Source organism: Anguilla rostrata, chromosome 11, assembly GCF_018555375.3.
Source record: "Anguilla rostrata isolate EN2019 chromosome 11, ASM1855537v3, whole genome shotgun sequence".
Taxonomy (NCBI): Eukaryota; Metazoa; Chordata; class Actinopteri; order Anguilliformes; family Anguillidae; genus Anguilla; species Anguilla rostrata.
Genome location: NC_057943.1, coordinates 2,206,470 through 2,231,469, shown reverse-complemented (window position 1 = coordinate 2,231,469; position 25,000 = coordinate 2,206,470). Strand labels below are relative to the sequence as shown.

Sequence of the window (25,000 nt, the reverse complement as noted above, 5' to 3'; positions counted from 1 at the left end):
ATCATACCACAGGAATACCTGAACTCACGTTTAATATAACAGAACCCCTCCCTCACAGTGTCATGCAACCTGCCCCCAGGCTTTTAAAGCAGACCACGGGAGCTGGAGAACCTGCATGGAGACTCGAGTTAAACCTGCAGACCCTGCCCTCCAACTGAGTTAACCTGCAGACCTGCGGCCCTCCAGGCTGGAGTTAAACCGCAGACACTGTGGATCCTCCAGGACTGGAGTTAAACCCGCAGACACTGCGGCCCTCCAGGACTGGAGTTAAACCTGCAGACGCTGCGGCCCTCCAGGACTGGAGTTAAACCTGCAGACCACGCGCCCCCAGGACTGGAGTTAAACCTGCAGACACTGCTGCCCTCCAGGACTGGAGTTAAACCTGCAGACACTGTGGATCCTCCAGGACTGGAGTTAAACCTGCAGACGCTGTGGATCCTCCAGGACTGGAGTTAAACCTGCAGACACTGCGGCCCTCCAGGACTGGAGTTAAACCTGCAGACGCTGCGGCCCTCCAGGACTGGAGTTAAACCTGCGGACACTGCAGCCCTCTGTAACTCTGTCAGTGTTACTCTCACTCTCTCGGTGTTACTCACACTCTGTCTCTCTTCCCCTCCTCCTCGCTCGCTCTCGTTCTCTCTCTCTCCGGTGGCTGAGCAAAGATTCGCTGCCCGTCTCTGTGTCAGCGCCGATCTCGGACTGCCCACACGCATGGAACACGAAACACACACACACACAGACACACAACACAACACACCACACACACAGCACCGCGCACAGACACACACACACAGACACACACACACCTTTAGTGATGCTGTCACCATCCAACAAATTTAGCTCACATGAGAACACTGTGGAAGAAGAAGCTAAAAGTAAAGCATGTGAAGTTATAATGGTGTTCACACCTCCCCCCCACCCCCCCACCCCTCCCTCTGACAGGGCGTTTACACACCCCCCCCCCCCCCACACACAGCTGCAGATTAATTCTGCCACTTTAAGCCCCTTTTTTTACCCCTCTACCAGCACAGCAGACAGACTCTGACAGCGATGCAGTTATTTTAACAACCCAGACCTTAAACCTTAATAAACGATTCTTTTTCTACCCTGACAAAGACGGACAGAATTGTTCACACAGACACCAGTAAAGTACAGGGGTGTGTGTGCGCATGTGCATGTGTCTGGGAGTGCGCGTGTGTGTGTGTGCGTGCGTGTGTGTGAGTGTGTGGAGAGTGGGGGGGGGGGGGGGCAGGAGGGGGGGTTTAGGAACACACACAGATGTGCTGGAGGGCGTTCATTTACTAGAAGTGTTACACCCCCCCCCCCCCAGGCAACAGTGCAGGAAACTTGAAGCTGGTGAGAAAAACACTATACCTGCCTGCTCTGTCTCACACATGCACACTGTATGCACACACATACACACACACTATATACACACACCAAACAGCAAATATATAAACACAAAAACTACAAAATTATCTCTCTGATTCTCACTCTCTTACACATACAGAATAGGAAATATTCATAAGAAACCACACACATTACCTCTCGCCCTCCCTCACACACACACACACACACACACACACACACACACCATGAATCCTCACCCATCTCCCTGCCGCAGGTTCTGTCTCGTTGCTTAATTTAATGAGGCGGGCACCAGCACCAGCACCAGCCACGCGGCAGAGCGAGCGGCCCTCTGCGTGCCTCTCCTAAGCCTGCAGGATTGCCCTTCTGTGAGAACGCATTCAGACACTCGCCTTTCTAAAAACACTCTCACAAATTGTTTTTTTTCGTCTGGACCGCAACGGCGGGGCCAGCCCTACAAACGCAAATGTCTGTGACTGACTGAGTGACTGCTGAAATTACACTGATTGGTTGGCCAGATCACGTGTGTTAGATCCAGCCCATATACTAGCTTTTGACCTGGTCACGTTTTTTTTTTCCCCCACTTGAAAAGCTGTTTCCCTGCTAATAATGAATGAAACAGAGCTTTATAAAGCATGTTAGTAATTTATGATTATTAAAATTATTTACCGTGTTTGCCGTTGGTGTGGTACATTTGGTGTAAACTTCGTCAAATTCTTAGCAATTTTCATGAAGCTTTGGTTCTGTATGAAAGCTGCAAAGATTTGCCAGCACTCCTTACTGAATTATGTGCATACACCTCCCCCTGGTGAAATAATCGTGTAATTGCATCCAATAATGCAGCTCTGTTGTTCTTCTCCAAAATAAACGCAAGACGATGAGACGAAACTGTCGAAGAAAACTCCAGCAGTTCACTGACTTGTTGAATGTAACCGAAACGACATAAATATACCTACACATAAACATGTGTACATAATTCAGTGCTAAACAAGGAATTCGTTTTCAAATCACGTGCCACTGCTGTGAATTTGCGTAAAAGGTTTATGTATTATTATTATTATTGTTTTGACTCCTGTTGAAATACACGATGATACGCCACCTCCCTCGTATTAAAGCGATATTTGCGGACGATTACGCGCTGATGCTGACCCCTGCTGGCTGCCTGATGAAATGGAGAGGGGCAATTTAAATATCTGTTTATCTGGATCAGCCAAAGAAATTGAAATCCTTCATCAAATTGGCACCACTATCCCAGTCCACCAAATAGAGAAACGGAGATTGGGTTTGAGACAATCACTGATTCATTAACGGCGGCTTTTGTAAAGGAAACGCGCAGACTTAGGGTGAGGGAAAGAACCATCGTGAATAACTGCACAGACCACTGGTACATCTGTCAGGACGGCAATTGTAAAATAAACACTGAGGAGAGAGCAAGCGGTACGTAGTGTGTGTGCGCGCACGCGCCTGTGTGCATGTGTATTTGTGCGCATAGGGAAGCCTGTGTTTCCAAATGCTTCCACAAGATGGCGGTAGACACAAGCAGGACCGAGAGAGGCTCAGCCATCAGAGGCGCTGACAGATTGACAGCCAGAAGCAACCGACAGCGGCCTTCAAAGGGTCCGGGTGTCAGAGAGTCAATAAAACGACATTGTGGCTTGACAGATCGGCCTGTTCTGAAAATAGCCCGGCAGTAGCTCACCGGCTGCCGGGGCTCTGATACCCAGGGGCATTTCTGTTCCCCAGGGGCATTTTGGGTCCCCAGGGGGCATTTCATTCTAAAAGTTGCTCAGTAACCTTCCAGGCTATGTGACGGGAACGCAGATCTTCCGGCCTCGGTGATGACGGGGTTAAACATCTGCCGTTGGGTAACAGCGCAACCGAGCGCGAGGACAGCGTACCGCCACGCCACTCTTAACCGACGCTAAATTAGCCACACCGCTCTCAACCGACACCAAGCGCTAATTTAGCCACACCGCTCTTAACCGACACCAAGCGCTAATTTAGCCACACCGCTCTTAACCGACACCAAGCGCTAAATTAGCCACACCGCTCTTAACCGACAACACCAAGCGCTAATTTAGCCACACCGCTCTTAACCGACACCAAGCGCTAATTTAGCCACACCGCTCTAACCGACGAACCAAGCGCTAATTTAGCCACACCCTCTTAACCGACTACCAAGCGCTAATTTAGGTCACACACCTCTCTTAACCGACGATACCAAGCGCTAATTTAGCCACACCTCTCTTAACCGACGATACCAAGCGCTAATTTAGCCACACCTCTCTTAACCGACGATACCAAGCGCTAATTTAGCCACACGCTCTTAACCGACGATACCAAGCGCTAATTTAGCCACACCGCTCTTCGAACAACTAATTAGCCACCGCTCTAACACCAAGGCTAATTTAGCCACACCGCTCTTAACCGACAACACCAAGTGCTAATTTAGCCACACCGCTCTTAACCGACAACACCAAGCGCTAATTTAGCCACACCGCTCTTAACCGACACCAAGCGCTAATTTAGCCACACCGCTCTTAACCGACACCAAGCGCTAATTTAGCCACACCGCTCTTAACCGACGATACCAAGCGCTAATTTAGCCACACCGCTCTTAACCAATGACACCAAGCGCTAATTTAGCCACACAGCTCTCAACCGACACCAAGCGCTAATTTAGCCACACTGCTCTTAACCGACAACACCAAGCGCTAATTTAGCCACACCGCTCTTAACCGACACCAAGCGCTAATTTAGCCACACCGCTCTTAACCGACGATACCAAGCGCTAATTTAGCCACACCGATCAAGCGCTAGTTTATTATTGTCCTGCATCCCTTCACAGTGGAACGTGCAGCCAGAGTTTGGAGTTTGGACGCAACGCAGCTCATTCCGAGCCTCACCCTCTCTCACACCTCAGTCCCTCATGTGTCTCCCAGGAAACATTCATGTTAACTCGATTTCTGAACCAGGGGGTGGGGCACATGCATTATTAGGACTCTGTCCGGGGGGGGGGGGACCGAGCAGGGGCGGGGCTGGTTGCCCTGGTTACTGTGTGAGTGTGCTGACTCTTTCTCAGCCCTGCTATGCTTGGCCACGTGGGAACGGGCGTGCCTGTAACTGCAATTGGTGCGTGTGTGTGTGTGTGTGTGTGTGTGTGTGTGTGTGTGTGTGTGTGTGTGTGTGTGCGTGTGCGTGCGTGTGTGTGTGTGTGTGTGTGTGTGTGTGTGTGTGTGTGTGTGTGTGTGCATGAGTGCGTGTGTGCATGAGTGCATGTGTGCGTGTGAGTGTGTGTGTGTGTGCATGAGTGAGTGCATGTGTGTGTGAGAGTGTGTATGTAAGTGTGTGTGTGTGTGTGTGGTTTCACTCACTGGAAGGAGGGGGGTCTGGAGTCTCCGATGCCCCCCGTTCTCTCCAGGGGAGGGGGCAGCTCCGGGTGACTCTCTGTGCACTGGGAGCCCCCGTCTGAGTGCGAGCTCTCCGCCAGGACCAGCTGAGGGGGGCAGACCGACAGACAGACAGACAGACAGACAGACTTTAGGCAATGCTACAGAGGCCTACAGTGACTGCACCTGGACTGCATCTCCCACAATGCACCAGAGACCTGCTTCTCGTCACTGCAGAAAAGGCTAAAATAAAGGACAGCAGGGCCGTGAGTGATGTGGAAACATGCCAAAGACTCCGCGAGGAGACACCCCCCTTCACAGCACCGAGCTCTGCTCCACAGCGAGAGCGTCACTGGAATGGGAGGTGCTGGACTTGTTACTGTAATTACACAGCCTGAAATTTTAAAATGTCTGTCAAGTCCAGCCCTTATCACCAGTCTTATATTACATCACTTTCACTGTGTAGACACTGTTACCCAGAGCAGCTTTCAAAAGCAGAGAACAACAGTATCCAATATACGTGTGACATCACAGAGACATCACAATGTTTCTGAAATACAGAAGTGTGACATCATCGAGACATCACAATGTTTCTGAAATACAGAAGTGTGACATCACCGAGACATCACAATATTTTTGAAATACAGAAGTGTGACATCACCGAGACATCACAATATTTTTGAAATACAGAAGTGTGACATCACTAAGATGGCACAGAAAGCCCATTATAATCAGCAAGTATAGCGAGAGGAGCCGGAGAATGGGCGGGGTCATAGAATGGGAGGGGACAGTGAATGGGCGGGGTCATAGAATGGGAGGGGACAGTGAATGGGCGGGGTCATAGAATGGGAGGGGCCATAGAGTGGGCGGGGTCATAGAATGGGCGGGGGCGTCGTTTACAACACTTACCCATGACACCACTCTTCCGTTGAAGCAGGGCAGCTTGGTGTTATCGTCAGAGATCTCCTCTTTGACAACCCTGTGGGAGGGAGGGAGAGAGACAGACTGAGTGTGTGTGAGAGAGGTAGAGTGTGTGAGAGACACAGAGAGAAACAGACACACACACACGCACACACACACACACACACACGCACACACACACACAACCCACACACACACACACACACACACACACGCACACACAACACACACACACACACACACGACACACACACACACAGGGACACCACACACAACACCACACACACACAGGGACACACACACACCACACACACACACACACACACACAGGGACACACACACACACACACACACACACACACAGGGACACACACACACACACGCACACGACACACCACGCACACACACGCACACACACGCACACAACACGACACACACACACACAGGGACACACACACACACACACACGCACACACACGCACACACACACATACACACACAGGAATGAGAGCCCAGGAATGCCTTCTTGCTTCCACTCTACTCGCAGGGCCAAGACGTTCCTAAAATGAGTCACGCTTGCAGGGCGGAATTTTCCACAGATTCCGCAACCGCAAAAGCAGCCGTGCAGCCGCATGGCCTTGCAGAGCAAAGCTGCGCAGAGCTGCGCAGAGCTGCGCATTACAGTCCAGGCCCTGCATGTGCAACCTGCAGGTGCAGCGTGGGTATGTGTGTGTGTGCATATATGTCTGTAATTTGTGCCTGTAATTCGTACATGTGTGTGTATATGTACGTAATTGTGTGTAATTTGTGCCTCTAATTTGTGTGTGTGTGTTTGTATATATATATATGTATAATTTGTGCTGGTAATTCATGTCTGTGTGTGTGTCTGTCTGTGTGTGTGTGTGTGTGTGTGCGTGTGTTAATGTGTCTGTGTGTGTGCGTGCGTGTGTGTGTGCGTGAGTGTGTGTGTGTGTGTGTGTGTGTGTGTGTTAATGTGTGTGTGTGTGTGTGCGTGAGTGTGTCTGTGCGTGCGTGCGTGTGTGTGTGCGTGTGCATGAGTGTGTCTGTGTATGTGTGTGTGTGCGTAAGTGTGTGTGTGTATGTGTGTGTGTGCGTGTGTGTGTGAGTGTGTGTGTGTGTGTGCGTGAGTGTGTGTGTGTGTGTGTGCGTGTGCGTGTGCGTGAGTGTGTGCGTGTGCGTGAGTGTCTCTTCCACAGTAAATCCCTGGTAGTAAATACGCCCCTGTAACCCCTGACCTCCTGAGTCGTAGGTCACGGCTGTCACACCTGCTGCGGTTGGGGGGTGGGGGAGGGGGGAGGGGATGAGGGGGCGGGGGGTCACCCTGCAAACCCTGCAGGCCAGGGTGCACAAAGAGGTCACCTGCAATACCGCCAGGCACCTGGCAGGGGGCAGCAGTGAGCCGAGAGCGCCTTCACACACCCACAGCTCGTCGGGCTAGCATGCGGACGCTAACCAACGTACGCTAACGTGACACCCGAGCGTCAGAAACCGCGGGCGCAGGAACTCCAGCCCCGGTTCCCGGGATTCGCTCGCCTCGCTTTCGCCAGCGAATCCCGTCGCAGAACCGGTTCTGAGCAGGAAGCGCGGACGGGGCCTGTTCCGCACGGCGGACGGCAGGCGGCGAGTACGCGCTCGCGACGGACGCCATCATCGCGAGAAAAAACGCCCTCCTGCAGATCCACTCTCTCTCTCCACCTCTTTCCCACAGCGCCACAGCGCGGCTGCTAACGCAACAAGTTCTGCGCAAGAAAAAATAAAATAAAATAAAATAAACATTAACTGCCAGAAGGCTGGCTGCGATTCGCGCGGGAAGCCTCCGATTTTGGACGACCGCACACCCGCGAGTTCGCCAACTCAGCCAAACAGGCCGTGGCAGTTTTCAGGATGTGTACATTCACACATACGTACGCACTGCATGGCTGCCTCATTCCCAGCTTGGTGTGATCACGACTGTGAGAAGTTCTGTTTCTGTGTGAAAGGACCCCCGGTTCAGCTGCCAGTGCAGCTCACAGAACCCAGCGATCACCAGCGGCCAAATGAATCATTTCAGGTGAACACAGGTAACCTGTCATCTTAGCAATGATTTCACCTGCTGCATCACTGCAACAACAGCATATGCCAAGCACAGAACTGGCAAGGAGCATGATTTAAAACGTTGCAACAGTAGGCCAATAACCCTACTGTAAAGTGTAAACATTTACAATTATACAACTGAATACACAAAGGACAATTTCTAACATTTCCCTAAACCTATAGTCTTATCAGATTGTAGTGATCTTATTAGCCAAGCAGAGATAACAACATCTACCTCTGACATAGTACTTATGTGAAATGTAATTTACATTTAATTTACACTGAATTAAGGTTTACTGCCGCTTATACCAGGAATAAATAGTGTATTAGTATAATATTCCATGGCAGTGAGTATCCTGAGTCACAGTCGACACACTGCAGCTCTGCGACAGCTCAGAGCGGAACAGCTGACGGGCCATTATGAGGTCACAAAGGCCACGTTCCCCGGGGAACGAACCGCAGAAAGTGTCAGAAAACTCATTTTTTTTAAATCTTGAGCGAAAACTGAAGAACTGCAGCTGCACAGCGTGTGGACCTGCAGTGCACCAGGCCTACAGAAGAGGTGGGCAGTGAGGGGCGTTTCTGGACTTCCTGCTTCTGACCTCAATTATGTAATTAGCTCTAATATTTATTGTATTATATTTATACGGTCCTGGGCTTAGAATTGCTTAAACCTGCAACAACACCAACCCGTTTGAGGGTTAGATAGGACACCCCTCCAATACAGAGAGAGCTCAAATCACTGACCCTTCCTGGCGTCATTATTACACGCTTCCAAATAAATAAGAAATTTATATAAAACACCAGCTATTCCCAAACCACAGAGAAAGGGCTAACAAACAGGCTCAAGTAAGGGGAAAAGAGCTATTCACTGTAAAACACAAAATGGCTGGAACAGCATGCCTGGTATTTGTGGTCCCCTGAAGAAATATCTGATGGTAAACTAATACTCAGCTGATATACAGAACCACATTCCCCAAGCAGCCCTGACAAGCCAGTGTGTGTGGATGAGTTCACATGGAGTGCATCAGTCTGCAATAATGCTTATGTGTGAGTGTGTGTGTGTGTGTGTGTGTGAGAGAGAGTGAGTGAGTGTGCATGAGTGTGAGTGTGTGTGTGAGAGAGTAAGTGAGTGTGCATGAGAGTGAGAGTGTGTGTGTGTGTGTAGTGTGTGCATGATAGTGTGTAAGGATGTGGGTGTAGTGTATGCTGTCAGTGAGAGTGTAGTGTGTGTGTAGGTATTGGGTGTGTGAACATGGGTGTGGATAGTGTGTTGTGTGTGTGTGTGGAGAGTGGTGAGTGTGGTATAGTGTGTGTGTGTGTGTGTGTGTGAGTGGGTATGTGGTTGTGTGTGTGCGTGTGTGTGTGTGTGTGTGTGTGTGTGGGAATATGTGTGTTGGGTGTGCGTGCGCGTGTGTTGTGTGTGCACGCACGTGTATGTGCATGTGTGTGTCGCAGCAGAGAGACGATCAGCAGTTGTCTGTACTGTACGCACAGCGCTGCAGATGTGTTCTGTTGGCGTGTGAAACGCTATAATTTGCATGTTCATGGGAATTAGAGAGCTGAACTACGGACAGGGGAGACGGGGGAGACGGGGGAGACATAGCATCTTTATTCCGTAATCATCCCACAACTGTTTCTCATTTATTTTTTCAAGATTAGTAAGCCATGCCAATTTTTTTTTTAATGTATTTTTTTTAAAGACTCATCCTTTCCCAACAGATTCTTCTCTAAACTAACAGCATCTAATGAGGCGTTGTTATGTTTGCTCATCATTCCAAACAATTTAAGGATAACAAAAAAAAAAGCGGCTGGCATTGCAAACCTGATCTCTCGAACTCACTCACGTTCATAATTATTTTAATGACCTTTTCATAAATTCCTCACACGACGCGATCCAGATTCTAAAATAATTATTCTTACGCAACGAGGTGAGAGGAAGTCGGGCACGGACAGGTGTACATTCCTGTCACTCGCACGCCCGTTTAAGAGCGAGAACAAGCCGAGGGCACTCAGAGGATTAGCGCTCGGGCTCCCTGTGTTAGCGCTGTGTTAGCGCTGTGTTAGCGCTCCGGCTCCCTGTGTTAGCGCTGTGTTAGTGCTGTGTTAGCGCTCCGGCTCCCTGTGTTAGCGCTGTGTTAGCGCTCCGGCTCCCTGTGTTAGCGCTGTGTTAGCGCTCCGGCTCCCTGTGTTAGCGCTCCGGCTCCCTATGTTAGCGCTGTGTTAGCGCTCCGGCTCCCTGTGTTAGCGCTGTGTTAGCGCTCCGGCTCCCTGTGTTAGCGCTGTATAATTGCGCTCGGGATCCGAGGCTATGTTAGTTCTCGCCCCTGTGTTGAGGATGTGTAGCGCTGTGTTAGCGCTCCGCCTCCCGTGTTAGCAGCTGGTGGCGCTCCGGCTCTGTGTAGCCTCCGGCTCCCTGTGTTAGCGCTGTGTTAGCGCTCGGGCTCCCTGTGTTAGCGCTGTGTTAGCGCTCCGGCTCCCTGTGTTAGCGCTGTGGAAGCGCTGCACCGCGTCTATCCAAACGCACATAGCACAGAGCTGACTCACACCTCACACTCCGCAGTGGGACAGAAGGCCAGGAATGTTTCTCAGTGTGTGTGCGTGTGTGTGAGTGTGTGTGCGCGTGTGTGTGCGTGTGTGTGAGTGTATGTGTGTGTGTGTGAGTGTGTGTGTGTAGTGTGTGTGTGTGTGTGTGTGTGAGCGTGTGTGTGTGAGTGCATATGTGTGTGTGTGTGTCCGTGCGTGTGTGTGCATGTGTGTGTGTGTGAGTGTATGTGTGTGTGTGTGTGTGTGTGTGTGTGTGTATGTGTGTGTGTGTGTGTGTGCAGTGCTGCAGTCCTCCATGAACCCACACTGGAATGCGGGAAATCTACAGACTCCGTTAAACGACAGAATGCTTCAAACTGCATTATATCGATGAGAAGTACGTAACACTGGGGTGGCAGTGTAGTGTAATGATTAGAGAACTGGGCTCGCAGCCTAAAGGTCATAGGTCATTACACACCCTGGGCAAAGGTACCTGCTTAGTTCACTCAAGGTAGCCTGAATTGCTTCAGTACATATCCAGCTGTATAAAGGGATGCTATGCGAAACTGTGCCAGCCACTCAGGATAAGCGTGTCTGCTAAATGCTTGAGCAGTATTTATATACAGGATAAATACAGTATTTATATACACGATAAATGCATACATGTATTTATGTACAGGCTATATATGACATCCATACGTGGTGTGTACATACACCTACATACAAATGCACAACATTATAAGACTGCCACGCATGGTTACCATATGCAGATAAGACACATATAGCAACAGCCAGACTGGCATTGAATTTACTGAGCATGTGGGTTAATTAAATGAGCACGTAGATACTCGTATTTCCTGATAACATTACATGTAACTGAAGACTAGAGGGCTGTTTTAATGTCCATATTAAAAGGCATCAGCCTACTCGTTAAAAGTTTAAAACCACGAGAAAATCCGTATTAACATCGATGCGCACCAGACCGATTAAACATTCGTACTTCATCGAACGGAGTATTGTGTCGCGATGTGTCCAGACCGAGACGCAGCGCTAATGCGGTCCCGAGGGGGGAATTTCCCAGCGCGCGGTAACATAACCGTCCTCGTGCCGTTTATCCTCGCCTGATTTCGTCGGATTCTCTCGCGCGCGCTGCTCGCTGCAGGTGCCAGGCTTGGCAGAGCTTCCGGAAAGCCCCGCGTTCCTGCGTTATGGCCCGGGCTAGCAGCGACTGCACTAACCGGCAGAATGTAGACAGATTAACGGCTGTCGGGAAGCGATTTCAGAGCTTTGACACTGATAGGAGAGGACGGCTAAAAATACCCCAAAAAAGTACCTGGGATATGTCTGATACGCGGCAGACAGACTGTCGGAGATGACTGGGACAGCAGGCACATGCTTTGAATACACACACGCGCACACAAATAAACACACACACACAAACATGCAGTCACACAAATACACTTACACACACACAAACACACCTGCACACGGATGCACACACAAATAAACACAAACACGCACACACACCTGCACACACGCACGCACGCACACACACGCATGCACGCACAGAGACAGAAACATGCACACACGCACGCACACACAGAGACACACACACACGCACACGCACACAACAGCAAAGTTTCTGTTAAAGCCCTGAGAGCCAGTTGAATTTGGGGAGAGAGATCTGAAAACAGACTTCAAATTATTAATTATAAAGTGTTAAATTATTTAAACTTTTTATAATAACATACTGAAAGGCCTTAATTAGAGAACAAAAATATGACAGTATCCTGCAGCAAACTGTCAGGACAACACAGTTCTATTAGTTTATTAGGAAAGAAAACTTAACAGATGAAAGTATAATTTTACGGAAGTTATGTAAAATTAATAAGCAAAACCATTATGGAATAAAAGTACACTAAATAATGACGGGTCCTATTTTTCTATGAAACAGTTTCAGTATCTGAGATAGTTGGCGCTGTCAGTTATGGCTGGTCGGGAGCACTCTGACAGAGATGAGACTGGAGTTTACTGCGCTGAGGAAAATTTCACCCAGAGTCATAACACACACCATTTCAGGGTGTAAACACTCCAGATAAAGCATAAATTTGAGGAAATATCAAAGATCGTTCCCATTCCCTTCTGACACCTCATGATTTTCTCTAGATTTTAGCGATTCCTAGGACAGAAGAAGGGCTCTGATGTTTACAGGACAGTTCTGCAGCGGATGAATACTTCTGAGGACATATGCCAGCCAGGCCAGATGAGTACGTTGCATAATAAAAAAACCTTTCAGTGTTAAATAACATCATGTGTTAATAAACATTTACATTTAATGACCAATTACACTGAACATTAAAAGTTATGCAGAAAAGTTTTAAGTTACCTCTAACATAATCTCTCTCACTCTCTCCCTCCCACACACACAGAAAAATTTTAATTCTTCAAATGTTCACATACACTTAAATTCACACTGAGCGCACACTGGATTACCAGTGATCTAGGATAAGTAACTGAAGCCTGACAGACATACAGACAGACACACAGGCAGACAGACAGATGCAAACACACATATATACACACATACATACATAAACACACATGCATGAGCACACACACGTACACAAGCACACACACACTCCCTCATCCACACACACACGCACGCACGCACTCTCACACACACACACACAGGCACTCTCTCACACACACGCACACATGCACACACACACTCCCATACACACATACACTCACACACAGTCCCATACACACCCATACACACACACACACACACAAACTCCCACACACACACACTCCCATACACACATACACTCACACACAGTCCCATACACACACACACACACAAACTCCCACACACACACACTCCCATACACACATACACTCACACACAGTCCCATACACACACATACACACACACACTCCTGACGCTGACATGCTGTAGATGCTATCAGGCTTGCCACTCATCTCCTCAGAAGCCAGAGGGCTGAACTCGGGCATTAGCAGCTTTCTCAGGATTAGCGCTTCACTCAGCGGCCATGATGCAACGCCACAGCACCGTGTGTGTGTGTGTGTGTACGTGTGTGTGTGTGTGTGTGTGTGTGTATGGGACTGTGTGTGTGTGTGTGTATGGGAGTGTGTGTGTATGGGAGTTTGTGTGTGTGTGTGTGTGTGTATGGGAGTGTGTGTGAGAGTGTGTGTATGGGAGTGTGTGTGTGTGAGTGTATGTGTGTATGGGAGTGTGGGGTGTGTATGGAGTAGTGGTGGTGAGTGTGTATGGAGTGAGTTGTGTGGCGTGGTGTGGTGTATGGGAGTGAGTGGATGGAGGGATTAGTGGACGTTTGTTTGTTTTGAACATAATGCCTGTCAAAGGCCAATGGGACTGGGGCTGGGTCTGGAGGGGGGGCTGGGGCTGGAGGGGGGGGGGGGGGGCTGGGGCGGGGGGGGGGGGGGGGTTGGGAGTGCAGGCACTCAACTCAGGGCCACACAAGGCAAGGGGAAAAGTGGTAAAATGGGGGGTGAAGGCAGCGTGGGGTCGTGTCCCATAATCACTTCTCATATCCTGGATCCACTGTCATTTCAAAGTAATCAGTAATGGAAATCAGCCAGCAGGCAGCAGGTGTTTGTAATCAGGGGTGAATGTGTCACTCTCTCCTCAGGCATGTTCTTCAGCAACTGAATAACTGACACTGATACGAATGGCTCGATCAAGCGCTATCAAACCTAATTTCAAACATACAATCATATAAACTTCATTCACTGCAATCGTGCGATGAAGTTGATAAAGACTTCTTGAACAATTGTTTCCACTGAAGTTCTATGCCCAGCAGCATCAGGCTCAGTGGTAATGAGTAAAACATCGGAGCCTTCCGAGTGTTAGCATGGGTGTGCAGTAAATACGGTATCGCAGGAAGAGCGTTTTGGGAAGGTTTCATTTTTCATTTTGGGTTCAAATCACTGACTTCACCACAGCCTGTCTCTCAGGAGAAGCTGAAATTGGCCACTTCAGCATTTTGTTTACTTTAATTTGAATATAACTGCCGGACATTTGAAATTTATCCAATTTGAGGGTTTCTTGTTTTTAAACGGGGTCCATCTTACTGAGGCTACGCAGGTTTGGGCACCACATTTACTGACACAGTGGCAATGCCCCACCTGACTGGAGTTGAACTGGCAACCTCTCATTTATAGGTGCAGCACCTGAATGAAAACTCTGCACAGCCGGTTCAGGGCAGCACCAGCTCACCAGCATGAGAGGGAGGCAAAGCAGGAGTAAGCCAGCATTACCCAGAGTTCCTTTCTTCAGCTCCCCGAGGTAGATGGATAGATAGATTATATTATTTCGGTCATTAACATTTTCTTTACAAAGATGAGTGTACATAGATATCAGTAAATAATAAGTCATTTTTCCAAAAGGTGTATTAAAAAAAAAGAAACAATATTAAAATGATCGGAAAGGTGTAGGAAGAAGCCTTAGCTTATTTGACCTACCCTTCTTACAATAAATCCTTAACCCTTGAGTAAGTTTAAAAAATGAACTTACAAAATAAAGCGAAATAAAATCAGCAGAAAGTAAAGAGTAGCAACGGACGAGATGCTGCTGAGTTCTATTAAGCTGGTGCCAATTTTGTTTTACGCTTTTCTGGGGGGGGGTGGATGGGGGGGGGTTGTTTTTTCTTTTCTTTGTGTCCTGTTATGACAGCAAAGCATTCAGGCCATTATTTTAAGCCATTTTACTGCCACTTCAAATCCTGCCTGAAGGCTCCATTACCCAACCCCCCCACACCCTGCCCCCCCCACCCCCACACCCACCCCCCAAAGGGCCTCTCCGTGTGCTTTCAGGAGTGGTCATTTGTGACTAACACACACACACACACACACACACACACACACACACCCACCCACCCCCCCCCTGTGTGTGACCATGTGCTCATACTCTACACACTGCTACTCTACTCCTACACGCTGCTCTCACACATTAGACACTGCGCTGCTGCTTGCTCCTGAGTCACATGGGCAGAGGTCCAGCCACAGGAGCAGGTGTATTCTTGTTTATGCGCCACCTGCTGCCCCCCCCCTCGTCTCACCAGTCCTGATCGTGGAGCACAGATCTTACCCGCATGTTCCTGTTGTATTTACTGGCTAGTTACCTAGTTACTCAGCTCACACGGAACCTTAGCCAATCACACACTCCGTACCATGACTAATATCGGCTCCTCATTCAGTCCCACTGACTTCCAATCCGCCACTTGTCTCAGTTTTACTTTTCTTCCTTTCTTTTTTACTCATACACCACTTCAGCCGTGTATAAATCACCTTTTAACCTGGGGCTGCTTCCCTTCACTGCGTTTCTGGCTCGGTGCTGTGGCCTGTCCGGTCTGGTGATTCTGTACTGTCACATGCTCTTATCATCCAGCCCATGCTTCACCTCTGAGCGTAAAGCTGGCCCGTAAGCGACATCGGTGGGTGACAGTGACTGGCACAAGAGTCCCCATTGGCTGCTGGTTTCATAGCAACCAAGCAGGTGGGTCAGTAGAGTTTTAAATTCTGACAGCAGTTCCTCAGAAGGTCCAGCACCTGCGCACCTGCGCCATCACGGACACTGTAGACCGTGGAGACCAGCCGACAGCCGATTGGTCGAGCAGTAAGTGCCGCAGGCCCGGTGGCCAATAGCAGGACAGTGACGCCAGAGGGAAAACACCGAGGGCTTGCTCGGGGAAATGGGCAAACACCGTCTCCTCCCCCGCCCCCCTGTTAAAATGACCCTCCCCCTCGTTAAAAAGGCAGACTGACACATCTTCAGATCCGGAATTCAAATGTTCCTGCAGACCTTCTGAAGCTGTATTTACACTTTTCCAGCGGCGAGCGTTACATTATGACCTCAAAGACGCGCCGCAAACTCGCGAGAAATACTGCTTCACAAACTGAAAAGGGCTCGAGCTCAGCCAATAAGAGCCTGACAGGCGCTGGAGTCATCTCTGACGCGTTTCAGATCATCTTCTTATCGGAGGGCAATCTAATGTAGCCTGGGCCACCGTTACTGGGGCAAACAAATACACTGTCCTGGGCCCTAGGGGCAGGGGGGAGGCAGAGCTTGTGGTAAATATTACTGTCCCAGGTCCTGGGGGGGGGGGGTATTACTGTGGTAAATATTACTGTCCCGGGCCCAAGATATAATATAACTTTGCCCCAGGCCCAGGAACTTCACCCAGCAGCGCTGAACGCAGCCCAAGCTTGGAGAACGAACTCCTCACACGCCTCTTACAGCCTGGCTGTACTAAACCTGCGTCTGGGAAGCTGAAGCCCTGCTACGCGGGGTTCGTTACATAGAAAACCCCGGGACGCACGCGCTGAATCCCGACCCCACCCTCCCAGGAGGTGACCTTTGAACTCGGGGCTATTCAGGGCTGACATGTCATTTGAATGTGGGTGGGGCAATGTCACAGGGGGGAAAAGAGCTGCCAATCAGATAGCTTGTCTCGCCATAAGTTCCCTAAACCAGTCTGGGGACATTTTTCTTGCCAAAACTGAAAGTATATTAAAGTAAACGTTAAAGCACCCAAGAAAAAATAAAATAAAAATCATACACTTTCAGCGACCTGTCAGACAGGGAGGCCCTGTGCCCCATTTCTGTTCAATAAAGTCGAGCAGAGCAGGACACACAACAGCGCAATCCAGGAACTTTCAGAGACTAAAATGATGTGTCAGCAAAGCATGAAGGCAAACCAAATTGCTTTATCGTTTGAAAATAATTTACAACTAAACTGTCCCTTAATTACTTCCATAAACGAGGCCCTTATTCCATAGAAAAATGAAATGAAAATGAAAGTGTCTGCTAAATGCCTGTAATGAAATGATATACTAGATCAATAAGAGATTAAACGTTCTCTATCCCGTGAAATATGCCTAGCCATAGAACGACATACCACCATGAAGACATTAAATAGTCCAGAATTAAAAACCTCCAGTCCCCTAAGAGCCTACACAAATATCACTAACTTAGCCAATCATAATTTAGATTTAAAAGGCTACATTTTGGATAACGTTAATGTAAATACCTAATATTCCACTTGTTTACAATTTCCTGATTATAGTCCAACAGTTCACACAAACCAACGGAAAAACAAGCATTCCACATTCCAGCTTTAGTGTGAAATACAGTCTTATGCAAATCCCGAGAGTGGGAGAGCAACTTCACCAACAGGCTTAATTGTTGCTACCAGTGACACGGTTAAATGCATTATTCATATACTTTCCCAGAATGCATTTATAATAAATGACAAGGCTACTTTCATGTGTCTTTTTTTTTTTAACCACAAAGTGCGCGTAGCTTTCGGCGCATTCGCTCTCCCAAATTTCGCGTTGTTCATATCGATCCCCGGATTAGTGAAGTGAAAGGTTGAATAAGGCCTTTCCAGCGCGTGCCAGAGCTGTCACTAGTCCCGGCAGGCCGTCAGTCCCCGGTTCTCGCCTCCGTTCGGGGAGTGCTCGTCTCCCGGGCAGCCATGTTAACACTCCGGGCGTTGCAGCGAATTGTGCGGCCTGGCGCAGGCTTTTCCAAACCTACCGCACTGCAACTTCAATCGCACAGACCTGTGCTATCGCAAGCTTTGTTATCGCAACCGCTTTTTAAAAAGGAAAGGAACGACACTTCACATTTAAAAACACACACTAGCCTCGTGGCCACAAGTCGAATGGTACGTGCTACGCTCAGCACATACAGATGAACCTTTACCAAACCCACAAACACTTTTATAGAAATCAAACTAGCCGCCTTTGGGTAAATGATATTTAAGCCGTGAAAAGATAAACGCGCCTGCACTGCCTCACAAGCAACGCGTTCTCACAACAAAACACACTTCTGAACAGGGACGAAGTAGCCTACCAGTTACAGGGTGTCTGTAAACACGTTCGCCCAGAAAACAGCGAAACGTGGAGGATAATGACACGCAATAATAAAAGGAATGTCAGGCTTTCTTTTATTAAAAAATATTAAATTGATTCAACAACACGAAGTGGGCACACATTAACCCATGCCTATCAAGCGTTAAGGTAAGGGAACTACACTGTGACAAAGCATAGCTAGAATTTTTCTAAATTGCTTAAAGCAAAAGATAAACAGTGGTCCTAGTATTATATAGGCTAGACCCCACGGCAGATTGTAGCTCCCTCGGTGATTAGATTTAGCCTTTCTACATAATCAATCACGGAGAAGCTGTGCAAATCAGTTAAGAAAACCATAAAAATATGCAGCTGCTGTAGCCGTATATGTTATGCATGCATTGCAAACTTCAGAACCAAGGCACACCACTGGCTCGGTGGCTGTCATGGTACTCGAAACACAAACGCAACAACTAAAGAGTATAAAGCACTGAAGCGAACTGTAAAATACACAATGACAAACTAGCTAAAAACGAATCGCTACATGTTTAAGTACAAAGTGAGATCCAATATTGCCGTGCCCTTTTTAACTTAAGAACTGTCATTCTCGCTGACGTATAAGCTGACCAATTTTCACACCACTAAAATCGTTTCAGCGCCTGGCGTGCCGAGACCACAGACTGCAGTGTTAATTCGACAACCGGCCCAGTGAAATGAAAACACACAAAATCAAAAAAAGTGCCAATCAGCCTTTAAAACAACTATTGTTGACCGACTATGGGGGAGGTACGCCCGTAACACGTCGGGGGCTGTCATTATTCAGTAATTATGATGGAAACAGGGGGGAAAAAAACATGGAACCAGCCCACAAAGACTGTACAACAAGAAAGCAATCAAAGAACTAGCCAACAGAAAGAACAACAGAACAGGAGAAATCAATAAACTGACGAAATGAACTGACGTTACTCACCCAAAATCCTGGTCCATAGATTTAAAGAAGAATTTGTAGTTGTTGACCGGACGATTGTTAAGGACATTTTTGAAATCTGCTAAAGTGACTTTCTCTGGAGAAACTGCCAATTTCACTAAATACGGAGTTTCCTCCTCATCTATATGATAGATTATTTTAGTTTCCGCCATGAGTAACGTTATGTCGATAAAACAATCATTGGATCAGAGCAGGGAAAAGACCAGTGGCTGTACAACGCAAACCATAGCTAGCTAGCCTGTCGAATGCAAATTATGACGGTGGCTGTCGACGGCATTGGCAAATAAATATACTATATCTATAGCCTGTACTCCACGCTAAAGAAATAAATAACCCCGTCTTTGGCAGCACTAGCAGAGAAACATCGAGACTCGGGGTGTCTCGGTTGCGATGTCTGACAGTGCACACGGTGGAACAGCCCGCAGTGAAACAGGAAGGGACGGTTCACATCCTTGCGAGACAGTTTGGAACACAGCTCGTTTTCCAGCTATTTCCAAAGCCAGTGCTGCCATCTAGCGGTGCAACGGGGCTATTCGATGTGTCAGTTTAATTTGGAGTACAGTGAGTATACATGCATTGCTTGCTGTTTGGCACTAATACTCGAATTACATTTTGGTAGTGTGTAGGCTATATGAATATTCCAAGAGTAATCCTGTATTTTATTTAGTCTCATACCCTTCAGTGCATACTTATATTTTTACCCAATCTATATAATCAACTCTACCCACTGGTCATTCATATGGATTTCCACGTTGCTATAAATCACACCAGTCTGATTATTATGTTATGATTATGATGATTTTACACACTGATCAACCTTTACCAACCTCTAGCAGCTAACGGGAAAGTAGGAAGACTTTCATAAATGTCCACTTGCCCATTATGATAGTTATATAATATTAATAATCATTATAGCAACTGGATCTACAATTGGGTTAAGAGTAAATAAAGTGTAATGTTACTGACACATGTGAAATATGTTTCTAGAATCCTCTCATAATGTTTGAACATTATATGTAGCCCACGTTAACAAAACCGAAATAGGTTGACATGTATGGGTAATTGTTCAGCGCTGCAGATGTGTTACAACCATTCGGCCACTTCAATGTATTCCCGTTCAGGAATGTGCAATTACCATCGTTCGACAGCAGAGGGCAGTCTTCTATCAGAAACCATTGCATCGCGCAGCACTTAATGAACGTGTATTAGTGTGGACAAGCCTTTCGCTCGATTGATAAACCATACCCCCGCTGAAAATTCCAGCTAAGACCAGCTGGGGATTCTAGACTGGCTTAAGCGACACTTCCAGCTGGTCAAATCTGGTTAAAGCTGGTAGAGTACGCTAGTGGCCAAAATAATGGGCTAGTGGACTATAGGCTGGTCAGCTGGTCAACCAACTAAAACCAGCTAGAAGCGTCAAAACCACGGCTTAAACCAGCTTGACCAGCTGAGGCTGGTTCAAGGTGGAATATTCAGCAGGGACGGTAATGTTTGGAACTTTCACAAATATGTTTTAAATAGTGCACCTTTAAGAAGTTGACGAACGCCGTGTCAGTCCAACCCGCGGGCAAATTGTAGTCTCAGCAGTTCCAGGGGTCCACCCAACAGGTACTCACGTTTTTCTCCTTTAATGTCGTGCTGCTTTCACAAATCTTTTGTGAATGTCAACTCTCTCCTGGTCCACATTTTAAGACCAGGGATGTGACACAGAAATATGATATATTACACACCAGTGGAAGTCTCAGTTTATTTCTGTCTCGGACTGTCTTCCCGGTGATGAAACCCTACCGTTATTCCCACAGCGAGTCGTAAAAGTTGGCTCGCAAATATTGATCTAACTTCCATCTGCTTCGACTCCTCGCGGCCCACGCACAAATGCAAAAATATTGGGACAGTGACACATTTTAAAAAAATTGTTTTTGCTTTTGTTTCTCAACATGAGAGCCAAATGAGTGGCAATGCTGAAAAATTGGGGCTAAAAAATCCAAATACATTGATCAGAGACAGAACCAAAACCAACCAAAACATTCAGCAATAGCAAACAACCCGGAAGACCACTGTAGTGGACAACAGAAGAATACATTCAATTGTGAAGAAAAAACCCTTTTCAAGGGGACTACACCAGAGCCAAAAAGTAGAACGCTCATGACTGGCCAAGTCAATCACAGTTCCTAAATCCAACTGAACACGTGTTTCACTGGCTGAAGGCAAAAATCCCCAGAAACAAACAGGGTCTGAAGATTGCTGCAGTACAGACCTGGTAGAGCACCACCAGGAAACATGTGTATGGGTAGCAGACTTCAGGCAGTCATCAAATGCAAAGGATTTGTAACCAAATGTGTTGTCTTTAAGATTAAGTTAATTTGTCCCATTACTTTTGCTCTCCTAAAATGGGGAATTTTTCACTTCATATTCATAGTTTCATTTCAAATCCAGTGTGCTGTAGCAGAGCCAACACAACAAAAAAATGTCACTGTCACAGTATTTTTGCATTTAACTATATATGTATAGTTATAACAACAACAAAAAACATCAACACCAGGCTCCTACTTTCGTGCGTTACTCTCGGTCGAGCTTTTTGGGTCTGGATATTGTGGCCACACATTCCGAAGAAATTAGGCCAGACTTGGCACTTCCTGAACGTATTTTAACAGTGAGAAAATACGCGCCTGCTGTTGCGATTTAAGACAGACCAGGGACCAGACGTCGCTGTGAACTTTTACGAAAGAAGAAGACGCACGAAAGGATTTGTAATAGGCAGTATTCCAGTAGAGCCCAACAATAACATTTTTTTAAAAAAATCAGAGAATATACTTCAATAACGTTTTTATTTGGCGCGTGGTATTAACGCGGTACAAAAAACGAATCGATTTTGGACAATTTGCCCATCCACCCAAACACGATTACTGAAAACAGTAATTACATTCTTGCAAGGTGAGTATGCCAAAACCCTCCGGGAAATCCACAGTTCACCTTTGTTTTTTTATGTACAACACAAACTCACACATTTTCAGTGAAATTAAAAGAAATAAGTAGACTGCCTGGAGTATACTGGTCGCGTGGCTGGCACGAGCTGACATACAGAATGGATCGCGTGAGTAGAGCATGTCAAAATAATTCTTTTGTTAAGACATAACATCACTGCGCAGGCGCCAATTCCCGCTATCGTCCACCAGATGGGGCGAATTCATTCACATGCATGGCTAAAACCGAAACTGTTTTTTCCAACAAGGGTAAACTGGATTTTCGAGAGCATACCCAGCTTGCACAAGAATGTAATCGCTGTTCTCATTGAAGTTGTCATAAGTTACGAATACAAAAACAGAAAGTCCGGGATCCAGCTGTTTTATGAGAATATTTATTATTTTAAAATACAATTTCATGAACTTCTGTAGTCTTAAAAAAAATCTTATAGCCCCCTACTGATCATGTTACCTTTTGACATTGGATGCAGGTGAACTACGGTTAGTGTCCAAGCAACCATTAAACAGGATGCCTTTCCCCAGCAAGGGAAACTGTCACTGCCACCAAGCCTCTCATTGGTCAACACAATCAGAGATGGCCAATCACAAAAGCCTAGGGAAACAGGGCTTCACCTTGGCTTTGCAGGCTGAACGTACACAAGAGGAACTATTGTGGCAAGAGACAGACTTCCACTCGCCTACATCACTACAACAGGGTACATCAGCAGAGGGAGAGACAGAGAAAAAAACAACATGTTTCTCTCAGTCAAGGCACTTTACATTCGTGCAGGGAGTAATTTCAAATGTTTCCTCATGAAAAGTTTTCCTCGCAGTTGCAAAGTCCTCCTCCAGCAATGAGGGGGCGTTTATTTTAGAGCCTTGCCTGAAGAGGTCCATCAGACAGGACTGCACAGTTAATGTGTTCTCTTTGATTACACATGACGGGGCCAATGTTCTTAAGGCAAAGACCACTGCCCAGGAGGTGCAAAGTTCGAGGGTCAGAGAGTAAAAGTCCCGCCACATGTTTCTTCCACCCGTGAACTCAGCCAGCCGATTTCACTAATGAGTTCACCCTCCTGACAGAAGAACTGTGCTAATCAGCAAGTACAGGTGACTGGAACAAAATACTGAGGAGGACTTTTACTTCCTGGACCTGGATCTTCCACCTCTGGGAGAGTTTGGACGGGTTTAAGCACAGGAGTGAAGGAACGCAGTATCCTTTATGGAACGACCGTGAACACCATGCTCTGCTGTTTTACCTCAGACGCAGAGGTATGCACAATGGCACAAGCTGTCCACGTCTTAAATAATAACAAAATAATAATAATAAAAAAACAAAAAATCGGAAAAAGATTCAGCAGTTTAACAGAAATTTATATAAAAAAGAACAAAAAAAAAAAAAGACAAAAAGAATGACTGTGCTCTTTGCCAATAACATTAGGAAGGACAGTTTCACGAGTGTAATTCATTCTCTCTGGCTACTCTTGCTAAGTCAGGAATTTTACTTCTTCCAGTAAATCTTGGTCCAGACAAGATAAAATGTCAATAATTACATAGAAAAACCTCCAAACGAATACACAGAAAGAAAGGACTATTGTGTTGCAATAGGTAACTACAATAATAATAATGATAATAATAATATAATAACAACAACAATTATAATAATAATAAAAACACAAGGGCAATTATTTGTCCAAAGTACACTATAAGAGCCTTTCTACTGTTATGCTATAAAAACAATGTTACATTGACATAAATGTATACGTTATCAAAAAATATACAAGTAGGCAGATTTAGCCCTTAGGTGAAAATTCGTTTTATACAAAATGAGTTCTGTAGTTTATCCCTGTTAAAAAAAGTCAAACAGCATTGAAAAGGGTCAGAGGCTGCTGCCTTTTACAAAAAACCAAAAAAAAAAAAAAAAAACAGATACAATCTCAATAAGACAGCGAAACCAAAGAATAACAGTCCTCTTTTCTCTCCCTTCTACCCGTATTCATCCCATCCTCCCCCTTTCTCATCCCTTTCTTTTTGTGTACCTCTCTCTTCCTCCTCCTGTATCTACCCTGGGCCAGCCAGAGACACAGCAGGCCTCATTTCCACGTCTTTCTGTCCATATCTGCTGATGGAGAGAAGAAAGGGAAAGAGAGAGAGAGTGAGAGAGAGCGAGAGGAAGAGAGAGAGCAAGAGAGAGAGATGAAGAGAGAGAGGAAGAGAGAGAGCGAGAGAGAGAGCAATAGAGATGAAGGGGGGGGGAGAGGGGAACAGAGATCAGAAAAACCACAAGGTAATTATATTCTTTAAAAATTTAAAGGGGCAGTTCACCCAAAAATGAAACTAAGCCATGTTTCCACCAACCCAGCAGTATCTTTCCATCCAGATAGTTTTGCTAAAATGCGATGCTTTAAAGCGGGACAAAGATGGACCCACAAGGTGAAAACTCCTCACGTTTCAACAAAACTGGATGTACAGATACTACTCTGGCAAAGTGGGGACACACCTTAATTTAATTTTTGGGGGAACTGCCCCTTTAAATTTGGGTCTGCCAACCAATCTATATAATCTCCCTATGTGGGTGGGGTTGGATTTTCCACGACGGGACTTTTTGGACTGTGATGCCGTGTTTTTCCACTTCGCTTTGTCTGAACGAAGTAGAAAAATACAGGAGGGCAGAAAGTCTGCTCTTCTTCTTAAAAAAACATAATTAGCTTTATTCAAATGGTAAAACACTGGTATGCTAAAGCACACACAACGCACTGACAGCACAGTAAACAATAAAATAACAATAAAAACGAGGATATAAGTAGACCTATCGTAGGGACAGCGTGATGTGCAGCTCACCCACACTGCAACGG

The 25,000-nt window shown here is 46.7% G+C and overlaps 2 protein-coding genes across 3 annotated transcripts in view; both read right to left on the bottom strand.

Moving 5' to 3' along the window:
* The window catches only part of LOC135235186 (segment polarity protein dishevelled homolog DVL-1-like), a 45,087-nt gene extending 25,443 nt beyond the window's left edge, over positions 1 to 19,644 (bottom strand). The window contains exons 1-5 of the mRNA XM_064300454.1: positions 19,165 to 19,644; positions 5,667 to 5,736; positions 4,743 to 4,864; positions 1,024 to 1,039; positions 597 to 699 (exon numbers count right to left, since the gene is read on the bottom strand). Of these exons, the coding sequence (XP_064156524.1) occupies positions 597 to 699; positions 1,024 to 1,039; positions 4,743 to 4,864; positions 5,667 to 5,736; positions 19,165 to 19,334 (481 nt within the window). The 5' untranslated portion in view covers positions 19,335 to 19,644. The remainder of the gene's footprint in view (positions 1 to 596; positions 700 to 1,023; positions 1,040 to 4,742; positions 4,865 to 5,666; positions 5,737 to 19,164) is intronic.
* A 2,880-nt stretch (positions 19,645 to 22,524) lies between these two features.
* Positions 22,525 to 25,000, bottom strand: part of LOC135235192 (matrix remodeling-associated protein 8-like) — a 19,207-nt gene continuing 16,731 nt past the window's right edge. The window contains exon 10 of one of the 2 annotated variants that reach the window (XM_064300465.1): positions 22,525 to 24,267. In XM_064300465.1, coding sequence (XP_064156535.1) covers positions 24,239 to 24,267 — 29 coding nt within the window. In that variant the 3' untranslated portion in view covers positions 22,525 to 24,238. The remainder of the gene's footprint in view (positions 24,268 to 25,000) is intronic. The other variant, XM_064300466.1, reaches the window with a different exon arrangement.